The sequence below is a fragment of the Sander vitreus genome, chromosome 17, assembly GCF_031162955.1.
Source record: "Sander vitreus isolate 19-12246 chromosome 17, sanVit1, whole genome shotgun sequence".
Lineage (NCBI taxonomy): Eukaryota > Metazoa > Chordata > Actinopteri > Perciformes > Percidae > Sander > Sander vitreus.
Genome location: NC_135871.1, coordinates 8,637,356 through 8,656,987, shown reverse-complemented (window position 1 = coordinate 8,656,987; position 19,632 = coordinate 8,637,356). Strand labels below are relative to the sequence as shown.

Genomic DNA, 19,632 nt, shown 5'->3' with positions numbered 1-19,632 from the left:
CCTTTGCTCACATTTCTTCATTCCACAACAGAGACCCATTTTACAGGAATTGATGTTATTTTTCGTACTTACTGAAAATGTTAAAGCCCCACATTATGCTACTTGCTACTTGGATGTTTGAGCTTCACTGTGAATGAGAGAGGAAGAGGAGATGGAATTATAAGACTATTTAAGCAGACTAGTTCTTTACTGTTCTATGAAATGAAAGTCAAAACCCTGCAGTCTGAAAGTTTGGACCAGGTGAGCTGATAACATGTTGGCAGCCAGCCTGACAATGTGGCATTTTTGTCCTCAGATTTAAAAAATAAATAACATTCCACTTTATATTTTAGGCATATCTCCACATGTGAACCTGTAGGAAAAGCTTACTGTATATTTGTATTGTTTAGTATGTAGCTTCCTCTGACAGACATCTGTAAAATGACTAGTCAGGGGTTAATGAAAGCAACCCCATGTACAGTGCAGTCCTGCCCCCAGTACAGTGACAAATGTTGATCTAGACTCCCACCTGGACGGTTGTGACCTGAGCTCACCCACTTCTCTTACACACTCCCACATAAATCCTAAAAGGAAAGGTAGATGATGATGGATGCCATCTGTCATATATGCAGTATTCCTGTGGCATTAGGCCATTTCCACTCAGACCTCTTTGGCCAAGGTTGGTGCTGGGTAAACCGACCCTGTCACTAATCCCTGTTAACATGCTGGTATTCCATTAAAGGTTATGATGACGCCCTGCAACTGTAAGTTGAAACACTTATCTGACGGAACCTGTCAGCTCTGATGCAACCAGAGAAGAAGCTGATGGATTCTCACTATGAGACTTAAAATTCTGCTTCAACTGAGTACTTCACTGTACTTCATTTTGTTGGGGGTCGAGTAGGTCAGCTGTGGGTCTTGGTGTTTTATTTCAAAACCTTAAACAGTGGCCACTCTGGTATTATGGCGGCATGTCCCAACACCCCTGTAAAGGAAGGCTTTTGCTGATATCAGTGATACAATTTCATTTTTGAGTGGATTTTTTGTGGAGTCATCATCTCTTGTGGTAATTACTAGTTCATGTGATGCATATGCTTTGGTGCTTTCATATCTGAACATCTCACTGGGACCATAATTCAGTCTGGCTGTAACAGGACCCCCCCCTGCCTCCCTCCCTGACCCAGATCTTCAGCCAGCCATTCTCGGCATCCGCTATCGAGGAGAAGAGGCAACAGCTGGGGTAGCCCCCACCCACTCACCACCTACCCAAAGAAATGCCCGCTCTCTGCCTCCTTATGCCCTGCTCTGTGTCTACTAGGCAGGCAGGGCTATTAATACCCCTGTGAGTACATTAGACAGGAAGTGCCAGGTTAGCACACCCACTGGTCAGTGGCTCTCAAACAGAGAAGGGTGGTTGACCATCTACCCAGTGACACATACCAGCCCTCTGCCCAGGACTTTCACACTGTTTCTATTTAATGAACATGCTTCTTTTAGTCTTTCGGGCAAGAAAAAGGAGTATAAAACCGTGTTTTCATTAACATTTTACCCCCATTGAATTCTTTGATATCATCTGGCAGTAAATCGGATCAGCGTTGACAGGTTGTAGTCAAACTGGGGCAAAGTTGATTGATAAGAGCCCAGTAACTCCCCCAGTGTGATATACTGCCACCCAGTGGAGAGAAATGGGGAAAAAATAACTCAAACAGGCAGAGTTCAGTGTCATTCATGTTTTATTGGTCCCAGTGTTGTACAGTGCAGTCACATTGCAGTACAGATAGGAATGACCTATGTCTACCAGAACTGGGGGGAACATTTGTAAATAAGTGTAGCATCTGTCTCACCCAGACGGCTGGGCTTCACCACAGAAGACTAGGAATGCTAATACAGAGTTAGTTTAATGTACTGATGTACGGTGATCGGCAGTTTAACCGAAACAAGCTGAACTGTGTTGAAGCAGTAAACTTTTAATTTCCTATCCGGCCTCTAGCATCACTTATCTCTCTCTGAAACTAGTTTTTTAGTCTTCCATGCGTGTGGAATTTACTGGACCCAAATAATACAGATCTTTAGGTAAAATGACAACTAGCATTTCTGGTGTTGTAGAAATCCCAAACTTGAGAGGTTGTTCAGTTCAAGTGCATTTCCTAAGAGCTATGCCGGATCCAGAGATCTTGTTTTTCCAAGAACAGACCACAAATAAGTAGCTAGCTGAGTGACAGAGGGTGCGGTTGATGGTGATCGATACATAGTCACCTGAGTTAAGCACAGAGGGAGGGAACAGGACTACCAAGGGGTGAGGAGAAGAGTCCACAGCTGGGTTATAAGTAGTGGCCGTGCTAGAGGGGCTGCCAGTAGGAGGTTATTTTCTTATGCTGAGCCCTCACAGAAGGATCTCGCCTCTTCCTCTTGTACTGACGGGTCTTGATGAGCTCTTGTGTTCAGTGTTCATACTCGTTTCTTTGACGGCTCAGTGGCCTTTTCCCCATCAAGTCCTTTCTGTTGTCCGGATCTGAGCATAGCGTACTTTAGACCTGCAAAAATGGACAGTTAGTGATGATAATGATGATTGCTGTGTGTGTGTGTGTGTGTGTGTGTGTGTGTGTGTGTGTGTGTGTGTGTATGTATGCATGCATACTGTATGTGTGTAAAGAGTACCTGGGTGTCTTTTCTGAACTCTGTCTGACTTGAGAGGCACTCTTAAATTGCGCTTCGAGTCTGGAGTAGATTCCTCCTGTAGGCTGCAGCAACAGCACACACACACACACACACACACACACACACACACACACACACACAAATTGTCCAGAACAAAAACAATCCGACATCAGGCAGCTGCAAAAACTAGGACAGCAGGGCTTGACAGCTCAACACCAATCATTTCATTTCATTTCATTTCCAGAATCCTGATACTAAATAACATGTGGCATGTATATGAACAGACACTTGCCTCTTTGGATTCCTTAGATTTGCTCTGTTCCTGGTCTCCAAACCTCATCTTAGTCAGGTAGCCGATGACCTCCACCATGCGGCGCTGGTCTGGTTCATAAAGACAAAATAGAGAATAAATACACAGCGAGAAAAAACTTTCAAAAAAAAAAAGGTAAGAATAAAAGAGAAAAGTAAGAGCATATCTAAGACTCAGCATACTTGATAGGCCTAGAAATAGGAAAGTATTAACAACATTCAGTTCTCTTTTACCTTCTTCCCTCTGAGCGTCCTGGTTGTATCGCATGGAGCGAGAACTGTCCCACTTATTTTTCTGGACGCTCACTCTACAAAACACACACCACGGGCACCCAAAAGTTCAGTTAAACAACATTTAAGATTTTTTAATCAAAGCTGAGCATAGACACACTTCCATCCTCCTGTGATACTTTCAATACAGAAATATGTAAGCATGAGTCGGAGGATTTTGTAAAGGAACTTGTGTTTGCAGATTAACTCACATGAAAGGTGTGTTGTCCCTGGACTGGGACTGAGGGAAAGATAATCAGATTTAGAAAGCACAGACGATGCAAGTTTTAAAGTTACAGTTGACCAGTAAATCTGTACCGTACTGTGTTATTTGAGTAGGAATACAGTTACTAACAAATGCACAGTTAACACAACGTCTCTAAATGTAATTTAACTGTCAAAAGATAAAGAAGTGAACAGTGTAAAAACAGACTACAGGATGTCTGGTTCTACAACAGCTAATGGAAGCCATTAATAAGCAGTGTACAAGAACTGTCTCTTTAAGCAGATGTTTTGCAGTAAAGTAGTAATGCATCATTTAGAGTCACTGTGTGTACAAAGTCATGGAAGCTGAATTATATTCGCTTGAATAAACAAATGATACACTTCTAGTGTGTGTACCCCAACTCCATCTATGCATCAAAAATAAAGCAAAGTCTCTATAGTATCTATATCTAATCTATATTTCAGACATCTCCATCATTTGTATGAAGTCCATCCTGCTGCTATGAATGAAGCAGGGTGTATTATGCTGGAAACGATAGACCCTGCTACAGTACAGCATTTACTATGCTGCAGCTTTACACTGCATCGTACCATAAGACCAAAACAAAAATCTGTTCGATTTTCACGTTGCAGTCGGCAGTATTTTCTCCACAGAGAGGAATTTAAATTGAATATGAATGACTCACTTTCTCTGCTTTGTCTTTGCGCTGGAAGTTTGGAGAGGATATTTGTTTTTTCAGAGGTCTGTGGGTCTTCTTAGCCTTCTTAGCAGCTGGAAACAGAAGAACAAAACAAAAATAACATGACGAATATGCTGAGGGCACCTGACGCCACCTGCTGGCCGAAGGGAGCAACTGTTTTATGTCCCATCTTTAGAAAGGGCTGAAAGTAACAACAATGAAATGGTAAAAATTTTTTAAAAAAAAATAGACGTAATGAAAATGCACAGTGAGGGAGGACAGTGGTGATGTGCTATTAATAGAGAAAAATGTCATTATGTGTCCTCATTTTACTTTTATCATTTAAACCACAACAGTGACTCAGCGTTGAAGGGAAGCTGCACTCAGCAGCACAAGATTTAAAGGAACTGATTCACTGAAACACATCATAGAAAATAAACATGCCATTTATTTTGGGGTGGTTAGTCACAGTAAACGACGACCTGAAGGCGTCATATGTTACATGATTAAAGGAGTCAAGGAGTGACGAAAAATGACGTGATGTTTTACTCTAATTCTTCAGATAACATGACAAAGGGATAGTATAATAGATAGACAGAAGTATATTAAATGTATGATTATACAAAAAAAAACGTCATCAACGTATCCATATATCACTGTTATGATATTAATAAAAATGGAATTGGAATTTGTATCACCCTATCACCTATTACCTGACGGCATCACTGCAGTAATAACTGTTATGACTTTCTATCGCCGTCCACTGCTCCAAACGTTTTGGTGATTATATACATAATTAACCATATCAACTGCAATTAAACTGCCAATACAAGACAATGTTGTTATAATAGTCATGGCAAGAAAAGTTAGGAGCCTGTAAATTAAACCAGGCAACAGCATTTTAATGACATGAATATATATATATATATATATATATATATATCCATTATTTCTTTCTTTCAGACAGACAAGCAGTACAATAATAACATGTACCGAGTCGACCGTTCTCTGGGATTTGTTTTCATGCTAATCGAATGTGACCAGTTTTAGCACAAACCGCTAATTAGCTTATAAAGCTAGTCGTTGTGGCACGGGTAAAGTAAAAAGAAATCCCTATTTCTATACCACTAACAAGGCTCAAAATAGCACCAGACTTCCACGGTAGCATAACGAGGGTCCCTACATGTAAACCGAAGCATTGAGAACTTTGTAAGTGTACAGACAGTTTATTGAAAAGATAGATTATAAAGACAGTAGCGTTCACGTATACAGGCGGGCGCCATCTTGGGAAAACAGTCACGACCAGTCGAACGACGAATGCCGTGTAACCAGTAACCGGAAACATAGCTCAAGTACGGCGTTCGTCGTTCGAATGGTAGAAGTGTGGTGCTATTTGGAGCCTTGTTAGTGGTATAGAAATAGCCATTTAATTTGAATGGGCCCCGAAGACTAGCATTATAAGCTAATTAGCGGTTTGCTGATAAAACTGGTCACATTCGATTACCATGAAAACATATCCCAGAGAACGGTCAACTCGCTACCCATGTGTTATTAACCTCTAGGTTCATTTTGCGCCGGATTTGTCCTTTAACTGTTACTATTTCTAATGAAGACACAAGCTGTTTGGTATTAGCACTGAAGCAACTAGATGGTGCTCGAAGCGCCAAAAAACTACATTTGAAAAACTCAACCTCCTAATGTGTGCTGATACGGTTAGCAGGTGTAGTTTGGTAGAAAGAAAATAGTAAAAGGAAAAATATGTCTTTTTGATTTTGGGGGCGAACTGTCCCTTCAAACATTTTGAGAAGTACGGTTATTTGTTTCCTTTCAAGAACAGATTTACATCAATCTCATGTATGTGTGTAAAGTAGGGATGCACCAAATCCAGGATTCGGCTTCGGCCGAATATTGGGCTTTTTGACGGGGTTCGGTTTCTGCCGAACCTTAGAATTTTTTTCCACTGAACCGAATCCTACGCTTGCGCTACGCTGGTCGACGTAATGACGCCGCCATTGATTATGGGAAGGTGTTTACATAGGTGGACTGTACAGACAGAAAGTGAAAATGTAACTCGTGAGCAGAAAAAGTGTTGTTTGGAAGTACTTTCAGTCAAAAGAAGGCCATTTAAGTCGAACTACATGTTCAATTTGCAATGCCGATTTGTCTCGTGGTGGCGGGGACCCTAAACAATACACAACATCGCTGCTCTTAAAACATTTGCGTATGAAACATTCGAAAGAATACGAGTTGTGCATGAAGGAATCTACAGACAGCAGCCAAAATGCAGCAACTTCAGGTACGGCAAAGGAAGGACAGTCACAGCTAAAAATTGGGAGTAGGATTTGGTATTCAGTTTTGGATTCAGCAGAATCTTAACCAGTGGATTCGGTATTTGGCCGAACCCCAAAAATCTGGATTCGGTGCATCCCTAGTGTAAAGTGAAGTCAGAGGACACAAGTGTTGGACGGATGGATCCAACAAAAAATAGTTCAGCACAAAACTCTCCACTAAAAACCACAAACGGTCGATTTGACTTTTCTGCTTAATGCACGGATGAAACAAATGAGATGCGACGTGTTACTTCATCTTACTTACTTCGTCATCTTTAGAGGTGTTTGGGAATAGTTTTTAAACTTCAGACAGACCCAGACTAGCTTTTCTGCTTCTGGTCTCTATGCTAAGCTAAGCTAACCATGTTCTGGCTCCAGCTCTGTACTTAGCGTACACACATGGGATTCCTATCAATCTCATCTCACCCTCGGAAAAAAAAGTGTATTTGCTTTTTAGCTATTCCTTTAAAATAAAACTTGTTAAAATGTGTATATTATTAGGGCTGCACGATATGAGAAAAATGTGCGATACGTGTAAACATTGTTGAATGTCGCTATAACGATATTACTTGCGATGAAGTGTACTCAGTTCTGCATTTCGGCTGCTTTTAGTAATATGCTGAAATACAACAAATTGCTTGTTGAATTTAAAACAAATGAAAGTAAAACATTTCCAACATACTTTTATAAAAACAAATTGAACATGGAATTGAATATACAAGGCACCACTAAAAAAAACAATATTTTCTTTCAACTGACACAAAAACTCTCTGAGTGCCTTCCGCGATGTGTTTATTGCGCCTGTTGATATCGCGATAACGATAAAAAAAACAATAATATTGTGCAGCCCTATATATTATGAAATTAATAATTATGCAGTGTAATTAATGAAAATCAATATTGTCCACAGACCAATCCCTAACTAATGTATGTGTTGCAGCCCTGTATGTGTGGCTCAAATCAAAGCCAACCACATGGAAAGTGATTACCATAAACATGACTCATCATTATTTCTGTCTGTTGGCGAAGGCCACACAGCAGCACAGGCATACAAAACAACAGCTGCCACTGTGATCCAGCTGTGATCTGTCACAAAAAAGCTAGCTCCCCTACCTTGTTTCTTGGACTGCTCCTCTTCGTCCCCCACCTCATCCTCGGTGACCTCTGACCCCGTGGTGTACTCCTCATCCTCCGACAGGAGAGACTGCTGCCTCTGGAAGGGTGAAAGTCACACATTTTAGACATTGCTACTCAGCTGCTTGATGACAATGACTTTAATCTAACAAAAGATCTCAGTAAAAGCACTGTGTTTGTAATTGTGGAGACAGACGGCTAACAAAATGATTAGTAGCAGAATATACAAGCAGACGTAAGGAAGGAAATTAGGGGAACGTCCTACCAATTGCAGACTCCAGTTTTTCAAAAAGGAAAACTGGTCGAAAAAAAGAAAAGTAGTTGAAGTCAGAACCAGAAAAATGACATGCTGGTAGAAGAAAGAAGCATCAGACAGAGAAAGAGAGAGAGACTCACAGTGCTGCCGTCTCCTCTCAGAGGGCCGAGCAGTGTTGGCTCCATGAGAACATCACAGTCCGGAACCTTTTCTGCACTGGAGGGACTCTCCTCAGTACTAACACACATATCAACACACAAAGAATTGAATTTCATCGGAACCTTTTTATAACAAGTATAGGACTGGGTGCCAAATTCAATACTTTTTAGACACCGACTGAATTCCCTTTAAAGTATCGAGTATCGAAAAATGCCTCGTCACTCAATACCCAAATTCAATACCACAGGAGTAAATCTCTAGCCTGACAAGCCAGACCCACATCCAGATGTTGGGTCTGGGAACTCACCATTGACAGGGCTCAATCCGAGGGGCGGGATAAACGGTTGTCTTTCAAATTCTCTCTGCACGCAATAGGATAGCGCTACAACCAGGCAGAGCAACGAAGAAGGTAGCGGAGCTAGTTGATAGATTAAACTTTTGCCGTATCCAGTCAGCAAAACTCCGAACACATCTTCCTTTTTTAAGAATGACTTCAGTGCCGTTCTTTGTTCTTTTCTCAAAGAAAAGCTTAACTCCAAGTCTTCCAGAGTCGCGGCTAAAGCCGATTCAAAAGACCGCTGCTCCCAGCAGCAGTAGCCATAAGCCCGCCCACCAACTCTATACACGATGTGATTGGCCCGGCCAGAGTTTGGTTTTTCCAGCTCGCAAGCCAACGGAGAGTTGCTAGACTGACCCTGGCTGCAAATTACATTTGCTGCCGCTACGGTGCTTCTAGATTTCTAGGCTAGTAAATCTCATCAGCGTCAGTGAGCCAATAAGCACGCAGCATGCTTTTACCAAGATCTAATAATGTTTGTGATTGGCTGTCTAACGTTACACATCATAGAGACCCGCAGGAAAAACTCCACCTTACGCACAGAGACAGGGCTCACGTTTGTGCCGTAATGTGTAATGTTGTAATTTCTTTTTGTTTTATAAAATTGTTATCGAAAAAAAGTATTGTTTAGGAACTGGTATCGGAAGTTATCGGTACCAGTACCGGTATTGAAAATGTTTGAATGATACCCAGCCCTAAACAAGTGCTCCTGTAAAATGTCGGCTAACAGACACACACACACACACACACACACACACACACACACACACACACACTCATGCTCACCCGTATGCAGTTGGTGTGTTGAACAAACACACTGCGTCTCTGTGCAGCAGCAGGTCATTTAGGACTCTGGTCTGGGCTGAGGTTACCTCGTCACAGTTCTCTTCATCAGGTACGTTCACTATGTGGTCTCGCATCTTACAGCCCTTAACACACAAACAGGATTTCCTGAAGCTTTGACACGCAGCTCGAAACGTCTCTCAGCCACAAACATATGCATGCACAGTAGACTAGAGTAGTATTAAGGTCATCGGTCAGGTGACATTAAAGACAAAATAACAAGCAATGTACTGAATTAACTCCTACATTCACTTTAGAATATCCTCTACTTTCCTTTCTTTGTTTTACACTCTCTTTGTCTTGCCTACCAAGGAAACCAGAAGAAAATCTAGCATTAGTTATATATATTAAATACAGCAATGCTACCTCACTGAGAAATAACTATAAAAGAGCAAATGAGGCGCCAGATAGCTCAGTTGGTAGAGCAGGCGCACACACACATATATATATATATATATATATATATATATATATATATATATATATATATATATATATATATATATATATATATACACACACACACACACATACAGTGGGGAGAACAAGTATTTGATACACTGCTGATTTTGCAGGTTTTCCCACTTACAAAGCATGTAGAAGTCTGTAACTTTTATCATAGGTACTCTTCAACTGTGAGTGACGGAATCTAAAACAAAAATCCAGAAAATCACATTGTATGATTTTTAAGTAATTAATTTGCATTTTATTGCATGACATAAGTATTTGATACATCAGAAAAGCAGAACTTAATATTTGGTACAGAAACCTTTGTTTGCAATTACAGAGATCATACGTTTCCTGTAGTTCTTGACCAGGTTTGCACACACTGCAGCAGGGATTTTGGCCCACTCCTCCACACTCATCCTCCTCCACCTTCTCCAGATCCTTCAGGTTTCGGGGCTGTCCCTGGGCAATACAGACGTTCAGCTCCCTCCAAAGATTTTCCATTGGGTTCAGGTCTGGATACTGGCTAGGCCACTCCAGGACCTTGAGACGCTTCTTACGGAGCCACTCCCTTAGCTGCCCTGGCTGTGTGTTTTGGAGTCGTTGTCATGCTGGAAGACCCAGCCACGACCCATCTTCAATGCTCTTACTGAGGGAAGGAGGTTGTTGGCCAAGATCTCGCGATACATGGCCCCATCCATCCTCCCCTCAATACGGTGCAGTCGTCCTGTCCCCTTTGCAGAAAAGCATCCCCAAAGAATGATGTTTCCACCTCCATGCTTCACGGTTGGGATGGTATTCTTGGGGTTGTACTCATCCTTCTTCTTCCTCCAAACACGGCGAGTGCAGTTTAGACCAAAAAGCTCTATTTTTGTCTCATCAGACCACATGACCTTCTCCCATTCCTCCTCTGGATCATCCAGATGGTCATTGGCAAACTTCAGACGGGCCTGGACATGTGCTGGCTTGAGCAGGGGGACCTTGCGTGCGCTGCAGGATTTTAATCCATGACGGCGTAGTGTGTTACTAATGGTTTTCTTTGAGACTGTGGTCCCAGCTCTCTTCAGGTCATTGACCAGGTCCTGCCGTGTAGTTCTGGGCTGATCCCTCACCTTCCTCATGATCATTGATGCCCCATGAAGTATGATCTTGCATGGAGCCCCAGACCGAGGGAGACTGACCGTCATCTTGATCTTCTTCCATTTTCTAATAATTGCGCCAACAGTTGTTGCCTTCTCACCAAGCTGCTTGCCTATTGTCCTGTAGCCCATCCCAGAAGAGTACCTATGATAAAAATTACAGACCTCTACATGCTTTGTAAGTAGGAAAACCTGCAAAATCGGCAGTGTATCAAATACTTGTTCTCCCCATGGGGAGAACAAGTATTTGATACACTGCTGATTTTGCAGGTTTTCCCACTTACAAAGCATGTAGAAGTCTGTAACTTTTATCATAGGTACTCTTCAACTGTGAGTGACGGAATCTAAAACAAAAATCCAGAAAATCACATTGTATGATTTTTAAGTAATTAATTTGCATTTTATTGCATGACATAAGTATTTGATACATCAGAAAAGCAGAACTTAATATTTGGTACAGAAACCTTTGTTTGCAATTACAGAGATCATACGTTTCCTGTAGTTCTTGACCAGGTTTGCACACACTGCAGCAGGGATTTTGGCCCACTCCTCCACACTCATCCTCCTCCACCTTCTCCAGATCCTTCAGGTTTCGGGGCTGTCCCTGGGCAATACAGACGTTCAGCTCCCTCCAAAGATTTTCCATTGGGTTCAGGTCTGGATACTGGCTAGGCCACTCCAGGACCTTGAGACGCTTCTTACGGAGCCACTCCTTAGCTGCCCTGGCTGTGTGTTTTGGGTCGTTGTCATGCTGGAAGACCCAGCCACGACCCATCTTCAATGCTCTTACTGAGGGAAGGAGGTTGTTGGCCAAGATCTCGCGATACATGGCCCCATCCATCCTCCCCTCAATACGGTGCAGTCGTCCTGTCCCCTTTGCAGAAAAGCATCCCCAAAGAATGATGTTTCCACCTCCATGCTTCACGGTTGGGATGGTATTCTTGGGGTTGTACTCATCCTTCTTCTTCCTCCAAACACGGCGAGTGCAGTTTAGACCAAAAAGCTCTATTTTTGTCTCATCAGACCACATGACCTTCTCCCATTCCTCCTCTGGATCATCCAGATGGTCATTGGCAAACTTCAGACGGGCCTGGACATGTGCTGGCTTGAGCAGGGGGACCTTGCGTGCGCTGCAGGATTTTAATCCATGACGGCGTAGTGTGTTACTAATGGTTTTCTTTGAGACTGTGGTCCCAGCTCTCTTCAGGTCATTGACCAGGTCCTGCCGTGTAGTTCTGGGCTGATCCCTCACCTTCCTCATGATCATTGATGCCCCATGAAGTATGATCTTGCATGGAGCCCCAGACCGAGGGAGACTGACCGTCATCTTGATCTTCTTCCATTTTCTAATAATTGCGCCAACAGTTGTTGCCTTCTCACCAAGCTGCTTGCCTATTGTCCTGTAGCCCATCCCAGAAGAGTACCTATGATAAAAATTACAGACCTCTACATGCTTTGTAAGTAGGAAAACCTGCAAAATCGGCAGTGTATCAAATACTTGTTCTCCCCACTGTGTGTGTATGTATATATATATATATATATATATATATATAGAGGTTTAGTCCTCAACGCAGCGGTGCCGGGTTTGACTCCGACCTCGGCTCTTTGCTGCATGTCATTCCCCCTCTCTCTCCCCTTTCATGTCTTCAGTTGTCCTGTCAAATAAAGGCCTAAAATGCCCAAAAATAATCTTTAAAAGAAAGAGCAAATGATCACATGATGCACTTTATAAAAAATATGTTACATGGGCCATCGTACATCAGTGTCTTTGTGCTGCAGTTTAGCTTGTGTGGATGTCTTTGTAATCTGTGAGCTACATTTATTCATCTGTAGCCACGGAGGATAACAGGGGTCAGTCCCAGCATGCAGTGGGACAGAACTCTAAACAGATTACTTATCTGCACTACTTTACAAGCCAAGTAGAGGATTCTCTGCTTTAGTTTCTTCTCCAGTGTTTAGTATTTCTTGTCTTTTTGTCTTTTGTTGTTAAAGCTCTCTTTTTATTTTTTCAACCTGCCTGACTGGTCTCCTGCATTTAGGTGCTCTTTTTAAACTCTTCAGCGTGGCAATTAGTACACATACACTAGCGGTCAAAAGTTTGGGGTCACTTAGAAATTTCCATTCCACTCCATTATAGACAGAATACCAGCTGAGATCAGTTGCATTGTTTTTTTAACCACGGCAGCAGTTTTTAGATTACATTATGTGCTTACATAATTGCAAAAGGGTTCTCGGCAATATCTACATTGGCCATTATCAGCAACCATTCATCCAATGTTCCAAAGGCACATTCTGTTTACTAATCTGATATCATTTTAAAAGGCTAACCGAGAAAACATAGGAGAACCCTTGCAATTATGTAAGCACATAATGTAATCTGAAAACTGCTGCCCTGGTTAAAAAAACAATGCAACTGATCTCAGCTGGTATTCTGTCTATAATGAATCAGAATCAGAATCAGAATCAGAGAATCAGAAAAGCTTTATTGCCAAGTACGTTTTTTACACATACAAGGAATTTGTTTTGGTGTTGTAGGTGCACGTCACACATTCTCTAAAATAAGTTAAACAAGCAGGTTAAACAGAACAAACAATATAAGTATAAATATATGTACACAGAATGTATTAAAAATAAGAGAGTAATAGTTAAGATAAAAAGAGCAGATGGAGAGGAATGGAAATTTCTACCCCAGATTTTTGACCGGTAATGTATAGTGTGTGTGTGTGTGTGTGTGTGTGTGTGTGTGTTTGTTAATACCTTGGGCATACCAGAGGGGTCAAAGCGGAGAACCCTCTGATTGCAGCAGGGGTAGATTCCTGCCCCATGCCAGCCTTTCTCAGTATCCATTCCAGGGTACAGCACACTGTCTTGGTGGTACTTGCAATGGGTTAGTTCTGCACACACAAACACACACACACACACACACACACACACACACACACACACACACACACACACACAAAAACAAAAATTCTTTAGGTGGGGGTAAATATAATTAGTCCCATGTGCATAGGTTTATAGTATCAACATTACTACTACTAAATACATAACCTTACATGAATACACAAACACACACCTGTTGGCATCGGAAGCAAGTGAGGTAGTTGATGGTACCCCAGATTCTCCAGTAGACCAGGACCCAGGACTTGAGTTCCTCATACAGACCCATGATGTATTCATGCACATCCCAGCTCTTCTGTCTGCAAACGCACACACACCGCGCACACACACACACACACACACACACACACACACACACACACACACACACACACACACACACACACACACACACACACATTGATCAAGAGATTAGCCCTTAAAAAGGTAAAATAGTATATGTCTGACAGCTAAACAACTACAGGAACTACAGGTACAGGTATGTGAATCTTTACACATGTGTGGGAACTATAATACCTAGTGTGTGTATAAATGATCTCTCCGCGAGCATCTATGTTGATTTTCCCTGGAACACAAGAAATCTTTCTCTCTGTGTCTTTGGTCAGCAGCTTATGGCACAGACCACACCTGGGATTAAACACACATATGACAAATAGTGAGACTGACACCAATAACAGAACAAATATCAAGGTAAGGGAAAAATTGCAACTAATGTTTCTCACACACGCTGTTGCTAAGCAGTGAGGTAGGTACTGTAACTGCTTGGAGAAACTCAGAGGCTCCAGCTGCTGCTACTCACCTGTAGAGAGTCGAGGCGTTTCCTGGTGAATCTCTGCTCTGGTAGTTGGGATCGAAGAGACGCTCAATTTTCTTCTGAAACAATTTGCTTTGAGGGAGAAATAAAATTAAAAAAAGAGATTCCTAGCATTGGCTGCTTTTGCAATTTGATGTTATGACCTATTATCATAGACTTCACTATTTCTATAACAAGATTCATCACATTCACCTCACATCACATTCATCCAAGATGCTTCGAGAAACGATTTGTAATAAAAATCCAAACACCAATATTCTGCATCTCGTTTAGGGCTGCACGATATGAGGATAATATCTAATTGCTATTATTTTTGACCGATGTTGCGATTGCGATATGATGCGCGATATTGGAGGGGATGATCATTTTTGTATCATTATTCTCATTTTCATTACAAAATATTAAAATAAAATAAAAATGAAAATGATTACAATGTGATTGTGGCGAGGATCTGTACCAAACAAAGATGTTTTCTTTAGTCTGTTGGATACGATTTGTAGGCTGGGACATCTCTGCAGCACCACAAAACTTAATTCAGAGTGGTTTGACACATATCAACATGCCTTCAACAAATATTGAGCCACCCCGCCGATTTGGATATTGCACTAGTCCATATTGCGATTTCGATTAAATTGCGATCTATTGTGCAGCCCTAGTCTCGTTACCTTTTGAACTTGTCTTTTTTGTCCCTGATGTCGTCGGCCTCGTTGTGGTTGAAGAGTTCGGCGATGCGCGTCGCTAAGTTGCTATTGATGCAGTTCATGTTGCAGGGCGTAGCCACGATGGCGCTCATGTGTTTGTGGCAGTACTGGATGCACTCCTCCACCTGAACATAGACAAACATATACCGCTCTTATAAGACCTTTCACAGCAACAGTACATTAAATGTCAATGATCTTACATAAATAGTAATCAAACACTACTTTATCAGACACAGCAATATACTACTTTATATTGCTACAGTGTTAGCTCTGTCTAAATAACTCTTGAAGGCAAAAGAACATCTACACTTTTAACATTCATGCAACATCAGCTTAACAATGGCCAAAGGTCACAATCTATGTATGGGCCTCTTGTTTTTCCTGGACTAGGAGAGAGTAGAAATGATCAGTTCTAAAACACATTTTCAAGCTGCTGGTAGATATTCTTGGGAATATGTTGTTACCAGGCTACATGACAATATTTTTTTTTTTTTTTTACATTTGAAAAACAAAAGGCCCGAAGCACATCACCACACATGGCGTCGCACGTCACAACACTTACTAACGTATCCATCTTCAAGAACTCGGAGGAGATCAGGATTGAGATCACATTGCTGGGCTCTGTAACCGACAAACACCACATAACCAACCAAGCAAACCCCACAACCAGCAAACAACACAGAACACACAGCCAGTGAAACACCAAACACACGCCACGTTTAGTGACCAAGAAATGGAGCAACATCCACGGATTTACACAAACAGGTAAGTTACAGCTCAGGCGTTCCTATGTGTAAGAATGTGATATTTATTATTATTGTTTGTTAACAGTTTGCCCAGAGATTTACCGAGGCGGGGTTTGTCCTTGTTTCCCTCCCCTGCAGAGTTCCTCCTGACGTAGTTCATGAGCCAGTCGAAGATCTGTACGTCACAGTGAACGGAGATGTCCACCTCCTCCCACCTCTGCGGGTCCACAGACAAATACTCGGCGAAGTAATGCATCTCTTTAACTAGAAGCTCTCTGGGACATGTGAAGTCCTGCTTCAGATTTTTGGTCTCGTCACACACATGGATGACCATGTTGGGACTGTAGGAAAAAAATTCAAATCCATAATTTGAAAAAAGAAAAAAAAAAAACTTACCTGACAGTAAAACTCACTGCTAAATATTTTATAGCTGCCTTTAAAGTCCACAGGGTGTGAGTAATTCCTACTGAAAGGATTTTAATATGAAGTGGAGTATCATTTAAAGATAGAGCATGTGCATATGTGTAAGAAATCAATGTGAATTTTTGTGAACTTGGGTTCACTGCTATTGGAATCAACACTTTGTAAAGACTAAGGATGAGCTCTTAATACTTACTCTCGTGGCTTCTGAGGTTTGTCATCCTCCTCTGCGGAGACCCTTCTCTCTTTCTTTTCCACAGCACCAACCCTTCTTGTGGGCGTCGATTTGGAGCCTGCTGACAGCAGCAGAAAAAAATTTAAATATACTTTAAATCCAGTTATCAAACAGTAACCATCAATACTACACTTTTTTTTTGGCACTGACATATATTTTAAGCATTGTACTGCTCTAAAATATTGGCTTGTTCCAGCAGTCCATGTTTGCTAGCCTGAGAACATTTTATTAACAAAGTTAGCTGCGACTTCACTGATTATATCTTGTAAAGAAAAAAGCATGGTCAAAATGTTTAAATTAAATTAAAAGCTTTTATTAAATAAAAAATAAATACATTTTAGATGGCGCTCATGTGCTTGTGGCAGTACTGGATGCACTTCTCCACCTGAACATGGACAAACATATGCCGCTATTATAAGACCTTTCACAGCAACAGTACATTAAATGTCAATGAGCCTACAAAAATACTAATCAAACACTTTATCATTGCTACAGTGTTAGCTCTTCTCACAGAGCAGCAAGTAAGTATAGCAGTGAATAAAAGTGAAATGTGAGGGGAAATTCCTGTGAGAAATACTACAAAGAATTAAATTTAAAGCTGCAGTAAGTAACTTTTATAAAAAAATAAGTTTTTGTCATATTTGCTCAAACTTTCACTATATCCTGACAGTACTAGATGAGACAGATGTAATAGGCTATGGAAGAAATCATGTTCCTCTGCCTCCCCCTAGTGCTCATAATGGCATTTGCAAGAGTTCGCCGCGAAGGAAAACAACCAATCAGAGTCAAGGAGTCTCTCAGGCAGTGTCGATGACTGTGTGAAGTCCTCAAATGTTTTCAGGTCATATTTGAGTGTACTGTTTATCTGTAAAATAAGAACGTTTGTGACCCGACCCCCATGTTGAAAACAGTCGAGCCAAAACCAATCACCGCTCACTGGCTGGAGCAAACTCTTACAGCTAAACAGTACGCTAAAATATCTGTTATCTGTACTACTCAGAATGGCACTAACTGACCTGTAACTTTGCTGCTGCTCTGGCTGCTTCCTGTCTCCACCACCTCCCCAGTGTCCAGCAGCGTGGTCAGGCCGTCTGAAGGGGAGGGGCTTCCTTCTGTCAGGGCATTACATTGGTTGTCCACATGAGGAAATCCCCCTGTGCTCTTCAGCTCCTCAAATCGATGGGCACACTGGAAGATCACATCAGTGCCACAGTATTATTTATTATCAACAAGCCAGGCCTAATGTTACTAAACCATGCAATGACTGATGGATGGGATTGGACAAATAGAGCGGTGGATGGATGGATGGATGGAAGCATCATAGTTACCCAGCATTCCAGTTACCTCCTTGGGAGTGAATCCTGGAACTAGCTTGGCTACATTGTCCCAGTTTATGGGCTGGGGCACTCCCCACAGAGAGCCCAGCACCATGTCCAAAACCAGGACGTTGTTGTCATAGGGAAAGTTGTTGTTGTCCGAGCAGAAGCGGCTCATTTCTACAGAGGCAGAGAGATGAGAAACAAAAGACAGAGAGTTAACAATGAATGCGTACATTTGCTGCAAATCTGCTGGATCATGATATCCAAATTAGAGCTAAAATGTTCAACAGAAAATGAATTGGCAACTATTTTAATGATCGCTTAAGTCTTTCTTACATGATAGTAAACTGAATATTTCTGGGGTTTGGACTGTTGGTCGGGCAAAAGAAATGGCTTTAACAAAATTTTGATGGGCAATTGTTTTTAACCATTTTATAGGCCCAGCGGTAAGTTGTTTAATCGAGAAAATATTCACCACATCAATAATAAAAATGAATAGTTATTCGCAGCCCTAATCTAAATTATGAATGACTTTATCATCTTAGATGAAATCGGTATGACAGCACAAAATAGTATGAAATATGAGGTATTGCAGCAATACTGATTAATAAATACCGTCCAGCTGAGAATGTAGCTAGTAGAGGGTAATCACTCTTCAGTCTAGCCAGTTTTTATAAACGTTAGCTATATATATATATAAAAATTATAACATTATCCTTCAAAACGCAAATGTACATACTTTTTTTCCATACATCAAAATAAGTAACGTTAGTAGGTCTAAATTGTATATGAATAGACTTGTAAAGGATTGTGTTTGGTGAATGATGTCTGTGTAATGTTTATGCGTCATTTACTAGAAAGCAAAGTTTCTGTAATTGTCTGCCACATAAACACATCACAGGTCATAACATCCTGGAGGGAATGCAGAGCTTTACTCTGATATAATGTTAGCAGCCAGAGATAAGGTCGAGGATTTGTTCATTTTACATCCATTTGTTGATACCGGCTTATGATATAAATCCATGGTAGACCATAGAGAAACTTAGTAGTGTCAGTGGAGTAGTGATGCTAGCGCAGGCCGAGTCACTCTGTCCTCCTCCTGCTGCATTATCAGATGCTTTTAGGTCAGATTATATACAGATGGTTCTGTACACATAATTCAAACAGCAAGAATAATGAGATATCGTTGACATACTTCTCTGGTGTCGGAGTTGTTCTTCCCCGTCGTCTCGTACAGTCAACCAAGCTGGTGCCCGTTTTATGTCATTGTGTAGGGATGATGCTGATGCTGCGGTCCTCCTACCGGCTAACTGCAGCTATTGCTAATGCTAGCTTTGAGAGACAGTGTATCTGCTGCCTTCAGGTACTTAGGGAACTCCTAGCTAACAACTCGACACGACACCAGTGATGCAGTCAGCCCGTAGATATACGGATATACAGTATGTACGTGAGTCAGCCGCATAGTATTGCCCCGTTGTTGGTGGGTGTTGCTATTTTCTTCAAATTAGTCATGGAATGTCAGGATAACTTGTACGGTAAAACGTCCCATTAACAAATGTGCTTGCTTTAATCGAAGTAGGCAAGTCTTGCTTTGTCCTCTGAGTGAAGTAGCTCACGGTATGCGGTCGAGCCTTTAGCAATTAAAGACAAAGTAGACCATGAGTTAAGTATCTTTTGTCAAAGTAGGCCTACTATGTCCAAGGTCAATAATACCTTTAAGCCCAACTGCA

General features: G+C 41.5%; 1 protein-coding gene across 3 annotated transcripts; it reads right to left on the bottom strand.

The window, feature by feature from the left end:
* Positions 1-2,103: 2,103 nt before the first annotated feature.
* sanbr (SANT and BTB domain regulator of CSR) lies at positions 2,104-19,632 on the bottom strand. 3 transcript variants are annotated; one of them, XM_078273030.1, is made up of 22 exons: positions 19,098-19,632; positions 17,928-18,079; positions 17,600-17,771; positions 16,918-16,968; positions 16,545-16,641; positions 16,031-16,269; positions 15,745-15,803; positions 15,147-15,307; positions 14,467-14,553; positions 14,184-14,294; positions 13,843-13,966; positions 13,524-13,676; positions 9,124-9,266; positions 7,982-8,078; positions 7,851-7,883; positions 7,565-7,664; positions 4,128-4,213; positions 3,429-3,457; positions 3,181-3,254; positions 2,930-3,018; positions 2,638-2,713; positions 2,104-2,513 (listed from the first exon to the last, which is right to left on the bottom strand). In XM_078273030.1, exons 2-22 carry the CDS (start codon positions 18,075-18,077, stop codon positions 2,428-2,430), a joined length of 2,217 nt encoding a protein of 738 aa, XP_078129156.1. In that variant the 5' UTR covers positions 18,078-18,079; positions 19,098-19,632; the 3' UTR covers positions 2,104-2,427. The 3 variants fall into 3 exon arrangements, with proteins under 3 accessions (XP_078129156.1, XP_078129158.1, XP_078129159.1); XM_078273032.1 differs by lacking the exon at positions 7,851-7,883; XM_078273033.1 differs by lacking the exon at positions 16,918-16,968.